Source organism: Ailuropoda melanoleuca, chromosome 14 (assembly GCF_002007445.2).
Source record: "Ailuropoda melanoleuca isolate Jingjing chromosome 14, ASM200744v2, whole genome shotgun sequence".
NCBI lineage: Eukaryota > Metazoa > Chordata > Mammalia > Carnivora > Ursidae > Ailuropoda > Ailuropoda melanoleuca.
Window position 1 is genome coordinate 2,854,762 of NC_048231.1, and position 23,966 is coordinate 2,878,727.

General features: G+C 41.0%; 1 protein-coding gene across 1 annotated transcript in view; it reads right to left on the bottom strand.

Moving 5' to 3' along the window:
* The window catches only part of RTN1 (reticulon 1), a 213,268-nt gene extending 201,412 nt beyond the window's left edge, over positions 1-11,856 (bottom strand). Inside the window, 1 exon segment of the mRNA XM_019800002.2 lies at positions 11,463-11,856. Within this exon segment, the coding sequence (XP_019655561.2) occupies positions 11,463-11,703 (241 nt within the window). The 5' untranslated portion in view covers positions 11,704-11,856.
* Positions 11,857-23,966: the final 12,110 nt, after the last annotated feature.

A 23,966-nucleotide genomic window follows, 5' to 3' on the forward strand; every position in this document is an offset into this window, starting at 1 on the left:
CTTATGAGCATGCAAATTGTACTAGAGAGATCATAAAATAGATGTTGCATGAGAAAAGCCCAAAATAGGCAAGGGTGGGCTAATTAAGAGCACAGACTCTAGAGCCAAATCTCATGGCTGCCACTTACTAGTGCATTACTTGAGGCAAGACACTTAACCTCTATCTCCACTTACTCATCTGTAAAATGGGATAGATAACTACACCTGCTTCACTGAGTAGTTGTAACAATGAAATGTAAGGGGCCCAGAACACATTGTAGGTGCTACATAAGTGCTTGTTAAATAAATACTTTAGCTAATATGTGCATATATTTAGTTACCTAAGTATGAGAGGGTCAGAAACCAGTGGGTACTGTAAATGCAGAAAATAGCTCAAGGACTTAAAATAGTGCTCTTGGGTTCTTCTCCCTACAGCCCACATCTAGACCAACACAGCTTAGACTTGATCTACTTAGCAAAGCCGAGGCACACAGCTCTCAGTCTGTTTTCACTGTGGTCTGTCTGTTCACATGAACACCCAGGGAACATTGGAGAAAGGGAACAAGGCCCGGTAAACATGCCTGAGCTACAGAGATGGAAGGGTTTCATTATTCATTCACTTTTATTTTCAGTCTATTTTCTCTCTGTTGTTCAGATTGGTCATTTCTGTTGTTTATCTGCAAGTTCACCCATTCCTCCCTCTATCCCTTCCATCCTACTGTTCAGCTCACCCATTGAATTGTTGTGTTTTTTTCTCTTCTAAGTCTTTCAGTGATTGTATTTGTCAGTTCTAAAATTTCCCTTTGGTTCTTCATTATATCTTCTATTTTTTTTTAAGATTTTATTTATTTATTCGACAGAGATAGAGACAGCCAGCGAGAGAGGGAACACAAGCAGGGGGAGTGGGAGAGGAAGAAGCAGGCTCATAGGGGAGGAGCCTGATGTGGGGCTCGATCCCACAACACAGGGATCATGCCCTGAGCCGAAAGCAGATGCTTAACCGCTGTGCCACCCAGGTGCCCCTATATCTTCTATTTTTTTCACTGAAACTTTCTATTTCCTCACTGGGACTTTCCATTTTATTACTTGTTTCAAGTGTGTTCATAATTGCTTATGGAAGCATTCTTGCGATGGCTGCTTTAAAATTCTCGTCGGGTAACTCCAACATCTGTGTCATCTTGGTCTTGATCAGCCCTTGTCATTTACATTCAGATCTTCCCGGGGTTTGGTATGACAAGTGATTTTCAATTACAATCTGGACACTTGGGTATTTTGTTATGAGATTACAGATCTTATGTAATGCCACACTAAGGGAAGAAGAGTGCTGCCTTATTACCCCTGGGGCAGGGAGGGGGGTGGAGTTTAGGTTCTCCACTCAGTCTCATTACCAGTGAGCAGTGTTAAAACGCCTGCCTCTCCACTCAGTTTCCTCTGAGACCACACTAGCTGGCAGGCCTATTAGGTCCGAAGCCTTGCCATGCTGGGTGGAAGTCCTGGCTTCCCACATGGTGTCCACTGGCACTAAGATTGTGGTGGGGGAGTTGTTGGGGTGCCTCTTAAAGCTTCACAGGGGTGGAAGTCTAGGCTCCCTGCTTGGCTTTTGCTGGTGGGATAAGGATTGGGGCCAGCAGTTTATTTTGTGGTGTTTGGCTGGAGCAGAGAAGTCAGTGTCAAAAAGGTCTCAGCCTTGCTAGGCTGCTCCTTTCCTGGTCATCTGGCTGGAGAGAACAGGCTTTCTTGTGGGTGTTTTTTGTCTGTGCACATTGGCCTTTCCCAGTTGCTGGCTTCTACCATACCCAGTCTGAACTAGATGAGGGCAAAAGAAAACCCAGAGAACTCACTGTACGTCCTTTCTCAGGTCCCAAGTTCCCTAGTAAGTCTGCCTTCTTCTCTCCACCTTTCAGAGTCTTTTTATGTTTATTTTATATACAATGTTCAGGCATTTTGGCTATACTTAGTAGGAGGATAAAGAAAAGTGTCTTGGCTCCATCTTTCCAGAGGCATTAGTCTATCTATAAATGACTTTAACATACAGAGCTGTAAGACTATCCGGCAGATACCCAAGAGCCCACAGGACCAGTTGATTTAGTCTTGTGGGGGCGGGGGGGGGGATAGGTAGTGGCAGGAGCTGACTTTCACTGTCAAACCCTCTTTGGTGACAGAAGCAGCCTCTTCCAGACCAACTCCCACGTATACCTACAACAGCTTCCTACATTGCCCTTCTGGCTGCTGTCTGCACTCACTTCAGCTGGCCCCCATGAGCACACCTCAGCCCTGCTCCAGTCACTGACCACTCATTAGGACCTGAGGAATGAGGCAGGTCCCCACTCCAACTGCACTCCCCAGAGCCAAAATGTCTTCCAAAGTGCTTCACCAGAACGGACTTCTCCCCGCCCCGCCCCCATTCTTCCCTGCTCTCCTGCCACTCCCTGCTGAGATTTGGCTGAGGTCCAGGTAAGCACAGCAAGCATTTTCTATTAAAAAGCCTAAGACGAAGGTAGCATGACTTTTTCTCCGTCTTTGTTCTCCTAGACCGCTCTTCTGCACCTGACAGTGTGCTGACCAGGCTTCCTGTTATAGCACCTTCCAGATAATTAGTTACTTGCAATTTGCATTTACCTCCCCATGTTACTTCATTTTATCTTCATGATACACCTCCTTAAGATAGCCAGGACAATAGTATCAGGCCCATTTTATATATGAAGAAACTGAGACGTAAAGCAGATTTGCCCACATTGACATTATATTAGGTGCCAAAGCCAAGACAAGATAAACCTCTCAGGGGCAACTAGGTGGCTCAGTGGGTTAAGGGTCCAACTCTTGATTTTGACTCAGGTCTTGATCTCAGGGTCCTGAGACTGAACCCCACGTTGGACTTCCCGCTCAGTGGGCAGTCTGTCTCCCTCTCCCCTGCTCATGTGCTCTCTTTCTGAAAAAAAAATAAATAAATCTTTAAAAAAAGAAATGTGCTTTCTCAGTCAGAGCTCATTCTCTACCATGCCGTCTTGGCTTCCATGATACTCTAATAATAAGAGTAATTGCCATTTGAGCCGCTCCCCTACTTGTGCACATTCTCTCTCTCTCTCTCTCAAGTAAATAAATAAAATCTTAAAAAAAAAAACCACAGTAATTACCATTTGATTGCCAGACCCTCTACAAGACCCAGTACAATATATACTACTATGGAATCTGAGGCTCAGGGAAGTTCAAAAACTTGCCTAATGCCACTCAGCTAGTAAGAGGCAAGGAGCCGTGCTCCGTTCTTGGCCCTTTGGTCTCCCCACACCACATACTCTCTTTCAAAAATCTAATTTATTCTATGAATTCTCTTCTAAATCTATATCAACAATCCTACTTTCATCTCTAAAATCCATTCCTTTATCTTCAGTGCCAAGGGGAGATTTCCAGTCAAGGGGCTCATCATCCTTTCAAGCCCCACATGACTAAAAATTAATCTGTGATCCTCCTTCTTTAACCAGTTCCCCCTGCCTACCTCCCTAGAACATCAACATCCTCCCAGCCACAGGACATGGAACTTTAGAGTTGACTTATTCCTTTCCTCACACCCCATATCTTGTCAGTCACAAAGTCCTATTAAATATTACCAGGAAGCTGCTCATCCTTTTTTCCTCTTTCTTCCCATGGCTATTTATTCAAGGCCCTGACGCTGCCAGTGGGTCAGCCTTCCCCACTAAGTTCATCCTCTATGCCACCGTCTGACCAATCCTCCTTAACACAGTTTTATAATATTACCTCCCCCACCCATAAACCTGCAAAGGTCCCAGAATCCATACACAAGGAGTCTAGAGTCCCGTGAGTAGCTTTCAAACCCCCCAGAATCTTTTTTTTTTAAAGATTTTATTTATTTATGTGACAGAGACACAGAGACAGTCAGCGAGAGAGGGAACACAGCAGGGGAGTGGGAGAGGAAGAAGCAGGCTCCCAGCGGAGGAGCCCGATGTGGGACTCAATCCCGGAACGCCGGGATCACGCCCTGAGCCGAAGGCAGACGCTTAACAACTGCGCTACCCAGGCGCCCCTAAACCCCCCAGAATCTGTCTCCCTTCACCCAGCTGGACAGGTTAAACCAGCCTAGTCACTGGTCATCCCCAAGTCATCACCCATGTTTCTCCCCTCACCCAAACTGTCTTTCAGGTCACTTCTGCTCATTCCTGTTCTACCTCTCCTTTAGGTATGTCACACTCCACCTCTTTCAAAAGACCAGGAACTCTGGGACCCATAAAACCATGAAATGTGCATAGCACTCAGAGCTTGTACCATCGTCTAACCAGCAGGCTGTATTCTGACTTATTGACCTTTGTGTTGTGTGAGTTAGTCTTATCTCCCAACTAGACAGTAACCTCAGAAGAATGGGGAAAGGGAACATAGCTCATGTTCTCAATTCCCCACAGCTCCTAGCAAAATACCAAGCTTAAGGAGGAGAGTCAATACATTGGTGCTTCCTGAAGTTTTAATAAGCATCTGGCAGGCTTGTTTCCCTAGTCTGAAGTCTGTGGATTACCTCATGTGATCCTGAAGCAGACAGTCTACAGACCACATTTTCAGAAGTCCTGATTTTTCAGGATCAGTTGCAAAATTCATGCCAAAGATAGACGTGACATTGGTTTTTATTCTTATGCTCATCAACTAGATCAGCAATAACTTGAACACACACAATTTTTTGTTATTCAAGAGTTGTTTTTTGAAAACGCATAAAGATTTGCTATGCCTAAAACAAAATTCTAGGTCTAGATATTTTTTAAAGATATGATATATTCAACAAGTTCCCCACATTCAAGAAGCAAGAATTTGGTCTACAACCGGTTTTATAATAATCTCATGCAGTAGATGAATTAGAAAATCCATTTGGGGATTGGAGATGGAAGTTAGAATGCAGAACTGTTCTAGCTAGAAAGGTAATTCATTGGGAAACCCAGGAAACATGGTTTTACAATGAATAATCTCACATAAATGTACAGGGAGTGAAGCAGAGGACTACAGAGAGAGTCAAATGATGCTTTCAGCACTACAGGATTATTTAATAAATTCCCCCAAACATTTTAGAATATGTTGAATATCTTTGGAATTCGACATGTTAGCCAAAAATGAAAAAGACAGCTCAGGAAAAAGAATAAATAAAAGAGAGACTTGCAAATAATGTGCTTCACATTTAGGTTAATGACCCCAAATTGGATAAAACTGGGTAGTTCTTAAGCAAGTATGTTACATTAAGGAGTGTTTCTCGACAATGGAGAACTAGAGAATTTCAAGGAAGCCACAATTTTGTGGAGAGTGCATTTTAGGTAGTCAATTTGGAGTTAACTATGGGTTTTGTGACGGACTCTTTCTGGTTTCATTAGGATGCTGTTCGCTTTTAAGAAATACGTCCATGTTAACAACCACAACTTTAAGTTAGGCACATTGTTTTCTTTTAGGAAAGTATAAAGATCTTGGTATAACTAATAACTTCCTTTCAAAGTTTCCTCCAATAAACAACCACCTCATTTTTGCTTGAATATCAGTAACTGACAGGCAACCTATCTCTTTTCCAGGTAGTTCTAGTTAGTAGAACTTTCTCCTTCACTAAGTAGGAATCTGCTTCTCCAATTTGCCCACCCTCCCAATTCTGCCCTGTGAAATCGTCTGGGTCACATCTCTGATTCAGAGAAGTGCTTCTGGTATTTGAATTTAACATTGAAATCTCCATTCATTCTTCTTTCTTGTGACAAAAAAATTAATTCCTTCAGCCATTTCTCAAATGGCATTTTTTCTAGAAGCCTCACCAGTCTGGTCACCCTTCTCTCAACATTCTGTAGTTCATGAATGTCTCTCACAGCATGGTATCCACTGTTTAGTACAAGGCTCCAAATCTGCCTAGAGCAAAATCTAGAGGAATTATTACCTCATATAATGTGTACCCAAGACTTTCTATTAATACTATCTAAAATTACATAAGAGATTTTAGTAATTTCACCATACCACTAGCTCATATTTAGTTAATTACAACCCTCAAAGTTCCCATCCCCCACAATGCACTATTTTAAGTTGCATCTCCTACGTTCTGTACATATTAAATAGTTTGCAGAACCTACAGTCAGGACTTTACATTTATCATTTTACAGGACACTGTTCTTCTCTCCCCCCCAAGAAACCCTTAGCTTTGAAGCCCAGGTCACTATGTCCTTTCCTAAAGATATCAGCACCAAGTTCACGTCTCTCTCCGATCTCTGCCATTGTTCTTCATGATTTCAGTAATCATACAGGGCATTATTTTACTCCTGCCCTTGCCATTCTTCTGGACTCCACTCCTCCAATGACCTTGTCTTCCACTCCAACCCAGTCTCCTACTCAATAACTGTGCTCCCTCCTTAATCTCTGTCGCCAACACCCACTCTGGAAGCACCACCTCTTATCCTTTCAGTTCCCGTATCCAGGAATCCCCGTCCCATCTGTTCTTCCACCCTACCAGCACATATGAACCATTTATATCATCTTCTCACTAAGCATCAGCCCCTTCTTGTCCTCCTTCCCTCCTCCCCAGATTCCATAACCCATCAGTATCCTCACTGCCTTACACACAATTCACGTCCATGGCCCCTCTCTTCCTGTCATGCTCACTGAAAAGCAAAAACAAAGCCAATTCAACCATCCACTGACTCCAAACCAATGCTCAGGCAGCTGAACATGGTTGAAAAAAAGACAGCATATATGGTAACTGGTCTCCCGTCAAGCTCATGACCACAAACTCCAAGTGAGCCCTAGGACTGCTCAGAATTCCCAGTTTCCACTAATCCTTTCGTTCTGCCGTTCTAGCAACAATTTTCTACTTTCTCCCCTCCTCTCAAACTTCCAACTCCACTCCTGCTTTCACTCTGCTCTTGACCTTGTTTCCTAGTTCATGGAAAATAGAAACAGTTGGAAAAGAACCTCTAGCTGTTCTCGGCCCCACCCCTGTGCCCCACTCATCTGTCTTTGCTCCAGTTCTATCCACAAGCTGTCCTTAGGTCCACCTAACATCAGCCCTCCACCATGCCCTGGATCCATTCCCCTCACCTACTCAGTTACAGGAAATGCACTCTCTCTCCTACACTATCCATCTTTGCATCCCAACTGAATCATTTATATCACTTTACAAATATGCCTTAAAATCCCCCAGAATAAGAAAATAAATAAAATGTTCCCTTCTCTTGATCCCAATCCCATAGACTGATAGATACCTAGATAGATTTTGTTTTTCCACAGCTGCGTAGTCTGAGCAAGTTGTGCTCATGTTTGTTTATCCCATGGTGACCTCCGAAAACTAACTCATGCCCTTGTGCCTGTGGGGTTAGATTATTATAATGCCCTTCTAGTCAAGCTTCCAGTGATGACCTGGGAATAAGGAAAGTGAAAAATGACACCAAAGGAACTGTTTCATTAAACTAAATACTAATGTGAAACAGAAAGATGCACCTATTCCAGGAAACCACGACCTGTGTTTAGCACAGGTACTTCCAAAAAGGAGGCATTCAATGAATGTTTACTAAATTGAATTGAACTGCAATGATTTCTCACTTTACAGATAATAAAAACTTTCTGGAACCCGTGCTATTCAGGATACAATATAATGAGCAAGAAAATCCACAACTTGTCTCCAAACCTGCAGAACTGGAAGTAAATGAACACCCTAGGAAAGAGACAGGCAAGAAGGCCTATGGTAGATCTGAGGGGCACCGACCAGGATGGGTTTCCAGGAAGAGTGAGTTCATGAAGAGGAAGTGATGCTGGAAGCCTCCATAAAATTTATTATCCATGTGTTTTTAGGGTATGTAAGTGTTTCTAAATTTTAATTCACCCTAACTTGAATTTCCTATATGAAAGGACATATACCATACTTTTCTGCCAGAAATGTTATTGATTGTAACCAGAGGCTATGTCCGAGAAATAAATTACATTAGAAACTCTTTTATTCTTCTTATATGTTCTGTAAAATATTGTAAGTGTAATGTTCCTTCTCATTTCCACATTAACTGTAGCTTTCTCAAAAGATGAAAGAAAACAGAAAATTGAAATTTACACCTTCTGAAGGGGATTACTGGGAATGACTCCAAATAAAAAAATGTACACACATCTATCAAACACACCCACAAGTTAAGAGAGTCAATCCAGCCTCCATGTGAATTTTAGAAGATATCAGTGATATTTACAGTACAACTTATTATACTAAACAATAAACACAGGATATATAAATATTCTGAAGTTATTTAAATCATGAGAGATAATTATAATTTTTCCAATAGAGTATCACATTCAGCATTTGAAAAATACGAATCTATGAGCACTGTGGTCCAAATAAAATAAAAATCTCTCTCACTCTCACCAATCATCTAGAAACTTAAGTCAAATTATCTATAAGTCAATATTACAGAAGCAAATCATATTGATTTCTCTGGACCATTCACCATTCTGTTCATTTTGCCTTCATGCATAAAGCAGTCAATGAGTTAATTTCCAAAGCAACCATGAGTTAACTTCTCACCACAGCATTTTGTTCAAATGTTCTATTTTAAATTATTCCTTTAAACAAAGGGCCCTTCTTCTATCCTTGTGTTATTGTATGCTCCCTTTGAATAGTTTCCAGGGATAAAATAACTGATCATGAAAAAACAAAACAGTTGTTCTTACCACCCTTTGTATAAAGTTATTAGATGATGGTGCTGATTCATGATTTAACAACTCTAACATGTTGTAGCCTACACATGGTGTATTAAATGTTCCCTTGGCAATAGACATCATTTTGCATGCCCATTATCAATTTTCGACATGAAAAACTGTAGCTTTAAAAGAAAGTGTTATTACTTTTTATTAAAAACATTTCCAATCCACAAAAGGGACAGGAGCAAAAAGAATACCTGAAAATATAGCACAGTTTTAATGATGTTTAAACATATATTCATTGCAGGACATTATTAAGAAATAGTTCTGGAAATGTTTCTTTCGGAACTTTAATTACCATCAATGTATAAAAATAAATAACAGAATTTCCGTCCAGATGGCATGACTAGTGCTGTTTTTCAGGAAAAAAAAAAAAGCTTTTAAAATATCAATATCTGTCTTACACTTTATAATCCTATCTGAAAAAGAAACAAAATCTGTTTATAGGGCATCACGCTCAAAGTCTAAGTTACTTCTTAGTTTGAGTCCCAAAGAGCACCATTCTTTTTTTAAAAAGTAGATCAGTGTGTTTAACAGGCTCCCTCTGGATTTTGTCTCTGATAAAGTTAAAGATGCACCTACTGACATTGCTTATAGCAAAAAAAAAAAAAAACAAAAAAAAAAACAAACTGTCGCAATAACAGACAAGGAAGATGGCCCAGATTTTGTTTGGATTTTCAAGACCTAGCTACTTATTTAGATATCATTTCCAGCATCTAGGTCTCTTATATCAGCCTCTCCAGTATAAGAAATATGAAACATGTACATTTAAAACACTAAACAATCAACAACTATATGAGACATTCCTTCAAGCAGCAATAATAAACTAAAAATGTTCTATATAGATATGCAAAATATGTGCTCCTTTCCCATCCCTTCATCCCCCTCCCATCCAAACTCAGCTCATCATGTTCATTTTATTAGTGTATTTGTTGTCTAGAACAGGAAACCCCCAACATATTAAAAAAAGTAAAATATTTCTATAATTTTCTATAAAAAAAAGCCAATAATGTTAAAATTGCAAATGGCTACTTTGTGACAGGAGTTGTTCTAAACATTTTATACATAGCAACTCATTTTAGTGTATAGTGTGTTACTGAACACAGGGCACTAGCTTCCTTTCCCAGGTTCCCCTAACCTTGGTGACACTAGTGGGAGGTGGGAAATATTTATAAAGAAATAATTTACTTTGATGATGGTGGGTAAAGGTTCTGAACTATGAGCTACAAAGAATAGTAATGGAAAACCAACAAAAGTGCCTCCCTTTGTTTTTTCTCTTTTTCCATCTTCCTTTGCCATTACAAGGAGTTTTGTTTTCATTTAGATGAAGAAGTTGAAAGAGAAGCTAGGCAGCCTTTCTTAGTCTTAAAACCTTTCCACCCCCACACCGTCATATAATAATTAATATATGACAAATGGGGTTTTCTTCCTTGCAGTTTTCTTTTTCTTTCTTTCTTTTTTTTTTCTTCTGATCATGGTCCCAAATTTTTCCCTTCCCATCAGAGTGTTGATATGTTTTAATTATCGCATTCCCCAAACCTTTTTTTCCTCAGCTCAAATCTTTTGTACTATACCAGAGTTAAGACTACCTACCGCACTCCATAAGAGAGGCGGTGTCTTAAGAAAGGGATTTCCCTAAATCAGCTGCCAAGAACACGCAAGCAGTCCCACCCCCTTTCCCTCTTCCGGAAGCACCCACCACCCCATATCCTCGAGGACTACATATCCAAATCTACACAACTCCCATTCCACTACAACAAAGCTTTTTCGGAGAACAACACTGCACGGACCCCTCTAACCCCCTGCCCGGAAACACAGGGCTACCCAGGCCGGCAGCCCCTCCCCAAAGCTTCGCCTCCCGCATCCTTTGGTCGGGATGCTCCAAGGCCCTGGTCCCAGCTGGGCACCCGCGCGCTCCGGCTCGAAAGGGGGAGTCAGGCTAAGGGTGACCGAACCCAAGGCAATTTCCAAATACCCAGCGGGTCCAGACTGCTGGTAAACTGTGCCTCGTTCGCTCACCATCACCACTCAAGCCCTCTCACACCGCAGCCAGGCCGGCCGCTCTTACGGGTTCCAAGTTTCAATGCTCCCTGCAAGACAGGGACATCTGGGCAGTTGCGGGCAGGGACAGTCACAACTCCTAACCCTCTTGCAAAGCTGCCCCTCCTGAATGAGACATGCACTCCTTGGGATTTCTGTTTTCTGCGGCAGGGAGGGGGAGGTGGAGAACTGCAGGGGGAACTGGGAGGGAGTAGGGTGTGGCGATTTGTGGAGGGAAGGGGTAAGGAACACTTCCAGCCACATCTCTGCCCCGGACCCAGCCGTATCTAGCGGCAGCCGGCCTGCCCGTCGCTTTGTTGTCAGCGTCCCCTGTAGCCGGCGCGCACGCCGAGTGCAAACACGCCCCAAAAAATCATCGCAACTGGCCAAGCGGGCCCTACAGCCTCCAACCTCTTGGCGGAAGGAAAAAACTTGTACGCGGGCGCGCCAGCAGCCAGGATGCTGCGGTTCGCCTCCGAGGACAATTTTTAAAGCCGAGATAACAATGATAATGAAATAAAATGAATCGATAGTATTTTGTCTTCTTCCGAGCCTTTGAGGGAAAAAAATTCCTGTTTTCTAACAGTCCGCCAATATTTACAGTCGCCCGTGGCGAAGCGGGCTGAGGTTGGTGCTCAAGGTAGAGAGCGCGAGCGAGGTGCAGAGCCGAGATGCGGAGAAGGGGACCGGCTGGGGGACCCGGTCCCCGACGCCATTTGCGGGGCAGCGGCGCTCGCCGCCCGCCTTACCTGTGGATGCAGTTTCCATGGCAACGGGCGGCGGCCGGGCGGGGCCCGAGTCCAGTTCCCGCGGCGCCGCTTCTCCGGCCCCGGCGCCCAGCCCCCGGCCGGGCTCCCCCGCCTGCGGCGCCGGCTTGGCCCCTGTAGGCGTCACCGCTTCGTTCTCCCCCTCCCCCCGGTCCCCGAACCACTGGGACCCGGAGCCTGCCCGCGGCAGCAGCTCGTCTTGGGGATCCGGCGGCGTGGCCATGGCTGGCGGTCCCCCCGGCGCGACGACGGCGATTTGGCTGGGCCGAGGTGCGGTGCCTGGGCGGCCGGGCGCTCCCTGCTGCTGCCCCCGCCTGGACTCGGGGCTTGGGGAGGTTGCGGTGTCAGCGCCGCTGCCGCCGCTGCTGCAACTCCGGCCGAGCTGCTGGCTGCCGCTCTCCCCGCTTCAGCTCCTCCTCCTCCCCCTCCTCTTCCTCCCGGCCCCGCCGCGGCCGCTGCTTGCGCTCCTCCTCCTACTCCAGCCGCCGCCGCCGCTTCGCTACTCCCAAGCCTGTTATTACGCAGGTGAAAATGGCCTGCTTCGTCCTAGTCTCCCTCGGCCCACATCAGCCCCCGGCCTGCTAGTGGCAGGCCCCGATTAGGGGAGGGGCCAAATCCACTTGAATCTTCCTCTCTTTGGGGTAAGAATCTAAGGAGAGGAGCAGGTAGAAGCAGTCACCAGCTGAAGCATGACGGATGAGGCGAGCCGCCCTTCAACTCCTAAAGTTGAGCCCGGACTGGTGTCTCAGGACTCGGGGAAAAGGAAGGAAGCTTAAAGACCTCAAGGCCACGGTTCTGAAAGCGACCAATATCAGCTCTGGAGGGGACGTGGGTCTGCGCGGGGAAGGGTGAAGAGGAGAAAGGGAGCTGCAACCCTGAGGTTAGATGCTGCGTCCTTAAAAACTGTTGTTTCCAGAACAGGGCTGAAAATAGTGGAGTACGGGAAAGAACTACAAGGAGAGCCTCTGAAAAAAAGCTTACCAGACCTCATCCGTACCAGCACTGAAAGCAAGTAGGATGTCACTAGGCAGGACAAAAAAGCAGCTATGCTTCCTTTCAGAAACAGAGCCAAAGCCATACAAATGATAAGCTGTCTGTGCAGTTTATTTGATCTGAGAATGTGGACATCTCAGGAACCTTGCTGCTGCTTTTTTTTTTTTTCCTTTACAGCTGTCTCTGACAAAGTGGAAGATACTTGAAAGATAAACCGAACTCAGAGAAGTTGGCTTATAATGTATTATTGCCACATTTGGACCCATCTTTTCAAACAAAACTTGTGCGTTATTTGTTCCTGAATTGTCTATAAAATGATGTGGTTCGGGAAAAAAAATATCAGGCCAACACACAGGGTAGAACAACAGGCTTATCCATTGCTCTTTCTCTAGAAAAGGTGGGTCATGGAGTAGAAGTACTTGGGGCACTGTGACACGGCTAAGCTACCATAGGTCTATCAAGGGTTTCATACCTGTTGATTTTTTTGAAGATTTTATTTACTTTTGCGAGAAAGAGAGAGAGATCATGGGCACAAGAGATCGTGAGAGGCAGAGGGAGAAGCAGACTCCCCACTGAGCAGGGAGCCAGATGCAAGACTCAATCCCAGGTCCCCAGGATGGTGACCTGAGCTGAACACAGATGCTTAACCCACTGAGCCATCCAGGCACCCATACCTGTTGATTTTTATATTCCAAGGCCAACTTCAGCACTATTCAGCTGCTCCTCAAAAATGCTGAAACTGAAAAGCCTAAATTCTGTCCAACCCTTTGTTCTTCTAGTACACTAATGTTCAAAGGATGTCCAGTGATAATAAATTAGAGAAGATGTATTCACTCAGTAGACAATAAATATGGCCTACTAGTGCCGGATGTCCCTGGAGATAGGATCATCACCAAAATTTTACATTACTGGTATCTTTAAAAATTATCATGGACATGTTCATTATTTTGATTATGGTGATAGCTTCACAGGTGTATACATATGTCAGAACTAATCAAATTGTTCACTATAAATATGTGCAATTTAATGTATATCTATTTTACCTCAATAAAGCTATAAAAAAATTCCCCCTCCAACAACAACCCCAAAAAAATTCTTGGTTATCATGAATCATCATGGTTTTTGAAATCTTTCCATGGGAAAAACAACCTTGTTTAAGACATCTATAAGATGAAAAGCTATTCCATTGCTGTCTTTCCGTGGAGCTTAATCCTGTGTGTAATCAGGGGGAACTTGTGAGACTTTTTCAAATCTGTTGTTTAGAACTCCTTGGAGCATCAGAAATACCAGATGGGAATTTCTCAGTTTCATTATCGATAACATGCCAAGAACACAGTCAACTCTAAGGATACAATATTAAGCAGTTATGGATGTGTACTGGACGTGTGAGAATTGTATGGTAAAGGAGTTACATACACAATTACACAGTGTATGTTACTTTGTTTCCCTGGGAAACACTAATGAAAGTCATCATTGAAAAACTGGAATAACAATGCAAGCCTCTTAACTTCCTTATGCCTAAGTAGATAAGGAATTTGGGAATAGGATTCTAATTATTTTCCATATTTCATCAGATGCTGATCAATTACCTAATTGAGAATGTGAGGAGGAAATACCCAGTTAAATGTATTTAGATTTTATTAAAGGAAATTGAAAATTTCCATTTCCATTTCCAATTTAATTGAAATTCCATTTTGATAAATGATTCTGTTTTGCTCTGCGGAAAAGAGATGTGTTCACTGTTTCAGATTTAGCAATCTTCACAACCATCTTTACTTTTTTAGATTCCACCTCTGAATATATACAAATAATTGTTTATTTGGGTGAAGATATTTTCAGGTTTGTGCTTTGGTTTGAAATTATCAATGCTTATCCACATTATTTTATATTTGCATCCCTGTGTACTGACAAAGCTTGACTAATTTGGAAATTTATGGGCATAACACACAGTCAGCTGTGGAATTCCAGGGCTTGCATAGTTGCTCTAAGTTATGGATTGCTCTAACATGCTTTGGAGATTAAAAATAATAATAATAAGGTTGGCACTTTTAAAGAATTCTTAGCAAGAAGAGTTGAGACAAAAGAACTGTCAGGTTTTGTCTTCAAAGACAAAGCTATTGTTTTTTTTGGAAAAGAAGTTTTGTTCATCATTTCAAAAGAAGGAATCCGATGAGGAGCATTTATTTAACACTAGCTTCTTAACTTAGACCAAACCTCATATCATGGGGAAAGGGGGTATAGGACAGGTAAAAAGAGTACCACAAGTAACAAACTTTAACCAAGACGAAATCCTTTCCAACTGCAATATTAAAGTTACATAAGAGCTCTGTGCCTCAGTTTCCTCAACTGTAACCTGGATATTTTAATAGTATCTTCTGTACAGGGTTTGAGGGAGACCAAATGGGCTGATATAAGTAGGTATGTTATTAACATAGAAAAGCACACACCAGATTATTTCCAGAAAATGGCTTATAATGGTAAAAGCTCTGCCGGCGTTTTTGTATTTGCAAAGATTGAAGAATCAAAGAATTCATTTAAAACAAATTTGAAGGCATTTAAAACAAATTAGATGAGAAATGTTCCCCTATATTGAGTGACTATTGGTCTGTTTTCACTTGAAAATCCTATAATTCTGAAAGGCAAACTTTACATAAAGACAAATATACTTCAAAGGTTCTTTGAAGTAGCTGGGTCACACACACACACACACACACACACACACCTCAAACTGGAATAGCCTGTATCGGGAATGGCAAATAGAATTCATTGATTGTATAGTACTGAATGTGTGGAGCACTGTACTGAGAGTCTTGGGCTATGTTCAGATTCAGTAGGAAAAAGTTCCTGGAAGGATAAGCACTAGCTACATGCAGGCAAGTGACGGAGATGTGGCAACATATGCCAAGTATTTGCCTTCTCTGGGTTATATGTTTATCAGCACCCAAACCTAGTTTCTACTTTTGGAACTTTTTGGGAAAGAATGCAACTGTGAAACCACTCCCATTGACTTAGTAAGATAAAGTGTTTGACTCAAAATGAGACTCATTCTGCAACCTCAAATTTTTCTGAAATCGTTGTGTGTGGCATTGGTTCAAAGCTTATTGTGTCTATAGCATCCACCCATTTTGCAACATGGTTTTTACTCTGCTACAATGTGTGGTAGCTCTTGAATTTTATATGGAAAAGTGTCCTCCATTTCTTACTGCAGTGAAAAAATATTTAGATTGAAACTAATTTATAGAGACCCCAGGCTGGTGCACAAGACAGCTGTGTTTTCTCCAGGAGCCCACTACAACACTCACAAATGTCTCACAACACGTTTGGAACACACCAGGCTCCTTCTGTTCATAGGGAGTGGCTGCTGTTACTGACTCTGCCATCAAAGGGGACAAAACATAGATGCTTCTAATGTCCTCCAGTAGGGAAGGAAAAGAAGAGAATTGATCACTTTTCAGTAACCCAGTTTTGGTTTTCTCATAGAATTTGTGCATTTGAGCAAAACTGCAAAGATTTGTGACTTCTTTGGGCAAAAACATGAATTAGGAGATCTGTAACATGAATTTTCCATGCTGTGGACTCAAAAAAACACCTTTTAAGATATTCTGAGCTTGAGGAGCAAACCAAAATATATATGATGGAGGTAAATTGCCTTTGAACAGTTCTTTGCATTTTACAAATAGATTTCATTGAATACACACACATGCCGACTTTTAATTTCCAAAATCTGATGAGAGATATGGTATCTCACAGTCAGCTTTTTATTTATTTGATGGCCAAGGAATTAGCAGATTTCAAATGTGCTTCCTGGTAATTGTATTTATTTGTTTTAATAACAGCTTGAGATGTAATTTCCATACAATATAATTTAAAGTGTGTAATTCAATGATTTTAAGTATAGTCACATAATTGTGCAACCATCAACACAATCAACTGTACAACATTCTCATCTCTCCAAAAAGAAACTTCATGCCCAGTAGCAGTCACTCTCCACCCCTACAACCCAAATCCAGTCCTAGGCACTCACTAATCTACTTTCTGACTACATAACTTTACCTACTCTGGATATTCCATATGAATGGAATCATACAATATGTGCCCTTTTGTGACTGGCTTCTTTTCCTTAGCATGATGTTTTCAAGGTCCACCTATGTTATAGCATATATCACTATTTCATTCCTTTTTCTTGTGTGGATTCTCCATTGTATGGATATGCTATAACTTGTTTAACCACTCATCAGTTAATAGACATTTAGGTTGTTTCTTCTTTTGGGCTATGATAAATAAAGCTGTTATAATTGTTTGTGTACAAGATTTTTGGGAGCACATTTTCTTTTATCTTGCATATATACCTAGGCTTAGAATTGCTGGGTCGTATAGAGTCTGTGTTTCATTGTTTGAGGAACTGTCAAATTTTTAGAGGATTTTGTTTTCCAAACTAACTGCACCATTTAAAAATCCTGTTGGCAGCGTGTAAGGGTTCCAATTTGTCCACCTTCTTGTCAGCACTTGTCATTATCTGCCTTTTTCTACTACAGCCATCCTAGTGGGTGTGAAGCAATGTCACATTTTAGTTTTGATTTGCAGTTCCCTGATAGGTAATGATGTTCAGCATCTTTTCATGTGCTTATTGACCATTTGTATATCTTCTGTGGAGAAATGTCTATTAAATCCCATGCCTACTCTTAAATTGGGTTGTCTTCTATTACTTTGTTGTAGAAGTTCTTTATAATTCTGGATACAAATTTTTATCAGATATATGATTTGCAAATTATTTCTCTCATTCTATGGATTGTCTTTTTACTTTCTTGATAGCAGCCTTTGCAGCACAAATGTGTTTAATTTTTATGAAGTCCAATTCATCCACTTTACCTTTCATTGCTTGTGGTTCTGGTGTTGTATCTAAGAAGCCATTGCTTAATTCCAGGTCCAAAGATTTACAACTAAATTTTCTTCTAAGAGTTTCATAGTTTTACATCTTATGTTTAGGTCTTTGGTCCATTTTGAGTTAATTTTTATATATCATGTGGATAATTTATCTTTCTTATTTTGTGAATTGCCTTTTGTGTCCAGTCCAATTGTTTTTTCCAATCAGGTATTTTTTTTCATAAGTATTTTTAAATGCTCTTTGTATTGTATTTTTGTCATTTATGTTGCAGATATTTGTCACATTTTATTGTTCAGGCATGATGAGAAAACCAAGGTTCTGAAAAACGTTCAGAGATTTCTTCAAAGTCACATGGCTAAAGCAGCTGTCACTAAAATCTAAGTCTTCTGACTCTAGGACTTAAATTCTCCAAATTTAAAGTCCTGACATAGTACAATCAATTTTTCAGTTTGTATATACTATGCCATTGACAAGAGCCTGGCCCAGCGGAGCTCAATAGAGACCACAGAGGTATTCAAGTTTAAGAATCACAGACTACATCCAAAATATTCCAAGTTCAAAGCAAAATCATCAGCATCAAGACCAAGGATAAGGAAGGTAGTCTTGGCCTGTGTGGAAGTCAGAACCCTGGACAGCTCAGTAGGAGCCCTAGAAAACTGGAGTTTTCTTCTAACTTTAGACTGTAATTACTGAAACTGTAAAAGTGCTCAGAGCCAGGGCATATTTATGATTCCATATATACCACAACACAAGTTCGACCACTGGTGTCATGGAGCAGATGGGACAAGACAAAATTCTATGGCTTGGAATCACTAAATTCTACACCCGAAACTAATATTACACCGTATGTTAATTAACTGGAATTTAAATAAAACTTGAAAAAGGGAAAAAAAAACACCTCTGTGGCTTGTATGCACTTATGAGCTGTTCTGAGACATTGGTCATCTATCTCACTGCAGCTGTATTTGGTTACAGGTGTAAGACAGTAATAAACCAGGATAAGCCTGTAATAACTGGGAAATCAACCTAAATGAAAGTCCTGATGATAGTAGAAGGTTCCAAACAAAACTCCTGAGCATGAAGATAGTCCAGGAGACCTAGCACATAATCAAGAGAAAGAAATACTTTGGGTCTGTTTCATGAATTCTTGAAGAAATAAGAGAAAAAGAGAATCTTGCACTATGTCTCTTGGTAATAGGTATAGTACATTGCAACATCAGTCATGAGGTTAGCTTTCTGTTTTATAAGCAATAGGTCAACTATCTTAGATAGACAACTGCTCTGCAGAAGCAACAAGGTGTTACTCTGAAATAACGTTACTCTTCAACAGAAGTATGGTTTCCTGGGCAGCTTAATTGTGGAGAGTTTAGAAAGATCTTTTTGCCAAATGTTGCTCCTACTCTAGCCTGTAATTGGTATTGTAAATACAACATTTTGACTTTATAAATTTGTTAGGTCAGTACTGTTGTAAATGGCAGCATCCCAAGAAATGGTAACTTGGCATTCATAATATTGATATCTCATAGTGAATTACCAGATAAGTTTACTAAGCTGAGCTTCGATTGTGACAAGGAGAGAAGGCTAGAGCCAAAGTATTCCACATTGCCCAGGGAAGACAGCCCACAGGATTGCAATTGCAGCCCTTTGAGAATCAGAGGAAGATGCTTAACTTCCCCAGGGCTGAATTTATTTCAACAAACTATAAAACTGCTTACCAATCCTTGCAGATCATAATTTTGTAACAGAAATTATCTCCAGGATAGTGAAAACATCTATTTTCTTCTTAAATGTTTTTCATCTTTTCTCAATTCTATAAGAAAAAAAGCAGTTATTTTAAAAGTCTCAAAGGTAAATAGCCAGCATTTTTTGGATACTAGTAAGTTCTGCTTATAAATTTTTCATGTAAGTTCATTTTAAGCATCAAGAATCAACTTATGAAAGGAGCACAACAGGCTGTCAGTAAGCCAGAGGAAGGTAAGGATTATGCATTGGACTGCATCAAGAAAACCTCAGGTATATCTTTCAATAAGCAATGCATCTCTAATACCTAACTTCAAATTTTGCTACCACCAAGAAAACACCCCATGAAAATACATACACAGTAAACTACCAAATGACTTTTTGAAAGCAAAAAGTTTGTAAGATATTTGTAAGAATAATGATATCAAATGGTAGACTATTTATAATCTGATATTGTCCTTTTGTGCAGATACCTATGAAACTGCAATATCCTACAGACTGTGGACCAAGCTTCTTGAATAATTTCACCAACACAATTAATTTGATAGATACCCTCTTCATTTATTCATTCAGAAATGTACTGAATCCTTCCCCTATTTGTCAGGTTAGGATAGACTATGCTGCAGTAAAATATTAATTCTGAAATTTCAGTGGTTTAGCACAACAGAATTCCTTACTTAGACTCACATCTAGTATGGTTCAGGGGGAGCCCTGACCCACATGATCAGAGACTCAGACATAGAAACTCCACCAAGTTGCAGCTGGACCACATGGCCTTGTAGACTGCCACAGAAGAAGAAGAAGGAACAAAGAGTGGAGAACTCTCATCTGTTCCAAAATACTTCAAACCAAAAGTGTTACACGTAACTCCTTACAGCATATTTGCCAGAAATAGTCATATGCCCCAAGTCTAATGGCAAAGGATACTGGAAAATATAAAGAAGTATATGGAATATTTGGTAAGTGCAATCAAATTTGTTCAAATATTTATACCAGGCACTTTGGGACTACAAAGATGAATCAATTTTTCAATATGTATATAATCAAATCATGGAGATAATAAAATATGCATGTGAATAATCAGAATCCAGGGTAGAGGGTGATAAGCACTAGGAAAAAGGTACAGAAAAAGTGCTATGGTAAATCAAAAGATATAAAGATTACTGCTATCTGGAGAAATCAAGAAAAGCTTCATGGGATGAGAAGTATTTGAGCTAGGCTTTGAAAGTTGTCAGATTTGTACATGAAGAGCTGAAGAATAGAGATCATTCTGGTCTCAGAAACATTAAAGGACACGGGAGAGAGAAATCATAGGGCACTTACAGAGAAGAAAAAGTCTGTTTTTTCTAGACCAAAGGTCCAGCAAAGTCAGAAATAAAAAATAAAAAAATTTGTTGGGCTCAGCTTGTGAAGGAACTAGAATGTTAGGTTAAGATGTCAGGATTTTTTTTTTTTTATAGGTAAAAGTCTCAATGAGAGGTATGACAGATGCTATTCAGAAAAAGATAGTAGCAACAAAAATGATTCAGAGTGGAAGAAAATTAATGGTAGGGAAGCCAACTATCAGGCTCTTAAAGTTGTTTTGATGAAGAGCACTGGGAAAGAGGAAATAATAATAGAATAGGGGGACATATATTAAAAATATTTAAGTCAACATAATTTGATACCTGATTAAACATGGGAAGAGTAAAGATTGACCCAGAGGTCTAGAATTTGAGGGATGGAGAGTTCATAAGTGTCATTAACAGGAATGTTTTAAAAAACACAGGAAGAGAAGCTGATTGTGAAAGAATAATTAGTTAATGTTTGGCCATGCAGAATTTAATGTGCAGATGAGACACAGGTGAAGGTATCTAGCTGGATCCTAGAAATGTGAAAAGGAGGTCAAGGTCAAAGCTGGTGATTCAGACTGAGGCATCACCTGGGTAGAGAGGATAATCCAAGTCATAAGGTTAAATAGGTATACTGAGGGAGACAGTAGAGGGCTATGAAGTAGGCCAAGAACATATCCTTAAGAAATGCATATTAAAGAGTCCAAAGAAGAAGAAAGAACATCCAGGGAGGTAGGCAAAGAACAACCAAGGGAGGAGTTTCAAGTGTGGGCGCCTTCAACAACATTTAATGCCACAGAGAGCCTGATGGTGAGGCTAAGTCAGTTGGTCACTGAATTTGGCCATTTAATTTGGCTCCTGGAAGGGAAGACAGGAAAAGATGAAACTTGCTTAAAGAAATAAAGGGATTAACAGAAAGTGTAGCCTTTTGGAAAGGTAGAGGAAAAATATATAGGCTAAGGGGGAATATAAAATGGGGAAGAAACACTGTAGATTCAAGAAAAAGAAGAGGTATTGATGAAGCCAGTGGAGAAGGATGGAATCAGCACCTGGTTCTCCTCACCTGTTATTTCATCACCCAAAAGAAGCAACTTATCACTCGCTCCCTTTGTTCTTGCCTATGTCCTCAACCATTTCATTGGACCCTCCAGAACTCCACTTTCTGTTCTGTTCCTGCCTCTCTTGGATCCTGACTGCTTCCTCGTAGCCTTGAAGGCTCTCCTTGAAGTGGATGCTTGGTATTTACCTCCAATACTGATGTTGGCCTTTCTCTTGGTCCACAGCTCACACTCACCCCTAGAATTTAGCCAGCTCCCATCCAGTGCAGGAAAACATCCTGCCTAATCTAGTCTCCCCATATGACCCCCCAACTGGTGCCGGCCCTTGAGGATAAGGATTAAATTTAGAATGTAGGAAATCTACTTCTTTTTCAGAAATAGAAAAGAAAACACAAAGGAGATGGATATGGAGAAAAAGTTTGAGCTGCAGATAAGGGAGGTTCATGTCAAATGGCCTATAACTTTTCAGTGAAGTATAAGGCAGAGTTATTATCAAAGAATGAAGGTGGCAATAGCAGGGTTTCACAATAGGAAAGGCTGCACGTAATCCTAATACTTGTAATTTGTGTTGCTTTTCCAATTGAGCACTCTTATAATTTTACAGTACATTCTTACTCAGATCCGCTAGACTGTAATTCTTCAAACGGAGAATTCCAACATCATCAAAGAGCTTTCTGACTGCTCTTTATCAAAGGCATTCTAATATGCTCTCTCTGGAAAGCAATATAGTCAAACGAATAATCAACTTAAACTTTCATACATAAAGCATTTTAAGACATTCTATTTCTCAAAGTTCTTCAATAATTCTAGTGGAGTTAAATGGCTGCAGTACTTATCCCACTGCTTCTAAGACTTAGTACAAATCATTAACCAAAACAAACAAACAAACACAAAGAGAACTGCGTGTGATTGACTGATATTGAATTGGTTAGGGGCTCTGAAGTCAGGCAGGACTTGAATTCCAATTGTACCACGTCCTGGCAGTATAGTCTAGCAAGAAAGAGCAGAAGGGCATTGTGGCATCAGACTTCCTCAGTCCAAATTATGACTATCCTACCCACTTAATGAGGGCAAATAAGTCCCCTAAAGCCTCAGTTTCTAATAACCATAATAATGATATTATAACCTGGAAACAGCAGTCATAATGTAGACCTCATAGGATTATTGTGAACATTGCATGAGGTGGATCATAAATTTAGGGTTAAGAGCATGAGCTCTGCAATCAGGCTGCTTGAGTTTGGATACCGGCTCTGACAGAGTCTAGCTGTGAGACCCTAGGTGAGCAACTCCCTATGCCTCAGTTTTCTCAACTCAAAATTGGAATAAGAGGACATTCTTCACAGGACTGTTGTGAAGATTGAGTGACATGATAATATAAAGCACTAAACAGAGTATCTGACATATAAAGAGTTCTTAATAAACACTATTATTATGATATGTTCTGCACAGTGCCTGACATATGGTCAGCACTCAATAAGTGGTATCAAATTATTCGAAAGGGGATGTTCTTAATGTCTCTTTAAGATGATTCTGATACAGTAATAAACACTGATTTACCTAAAGTCTAACCAACAATGCCAGCATTCCAACTACTGTTACTGGAATCTGTTTTTACAGAGTTGTAGAAAGTTGGAAAACTAAATTATGTTAGAGATAAGGGTGCATTTAACACTGCACCTAAGCAGACATATATAAAGCATGAGTGCTCTCAAGATTTTACGTAGCTGCTCTGACATGAACAAACAAGTGAAATAACTTTAAGCTGAAGAAACACCATAAAAATCAATGAACGTGGAGCCACAGGCAGTGATGCCCCTGCTTGGTAAAGAAATGCTAGGAAACAGCAGTGTTGGACCGACCAGCTGGGCCTGCTGCCAGGAGAGGGATTGTGAAAGAGCATTGTGAAGATGGATTCATGCTGACTAAGAGTTATTTTGGTCCTGCAAAGATGAACTTTTTCATATATTGTGTTGAACAGGGTAGCACTGAGTTCTTGGATGTCTTTTTTCTGATTTATATGCACATTGTATAGCAGTGACTAGCATATAGTAGATACTTAATAAATGATGGCTGAATAAATGAGTGAAGTGTGGAGTCCTACCTGGAAGACACACTGGGGATCCTTTAGACTAAGCAGGGTCACCTCCTTCAAGGGATGCTGCTCCTCCATCCCAACTCTGAGACGTCTCCCCTAGGCACCTCCAGGTCTTGTGATATCGTGGGTCCTGGCTTTGACCAATATTGTCCTTCTGGAGATGAACTGGCTTAGATTTCAGCTTTCGATCCCTGCTTGTCCTGGTTTCTTCCTTGGGTATGGCTTCACTTCTGGTGACTTGCCCTTCCCTAGTTTCATTTCAGCCTCTTTTTACCTTGCAAGTCTCCACCCACTTTCCAGTGAAACCCACGTCATTGGCTCTCCACTCCTTGGCTTTCTGCTCTCTACATCTGTCACCCATGGAGTAGAGGCTTCTGTGCAGCT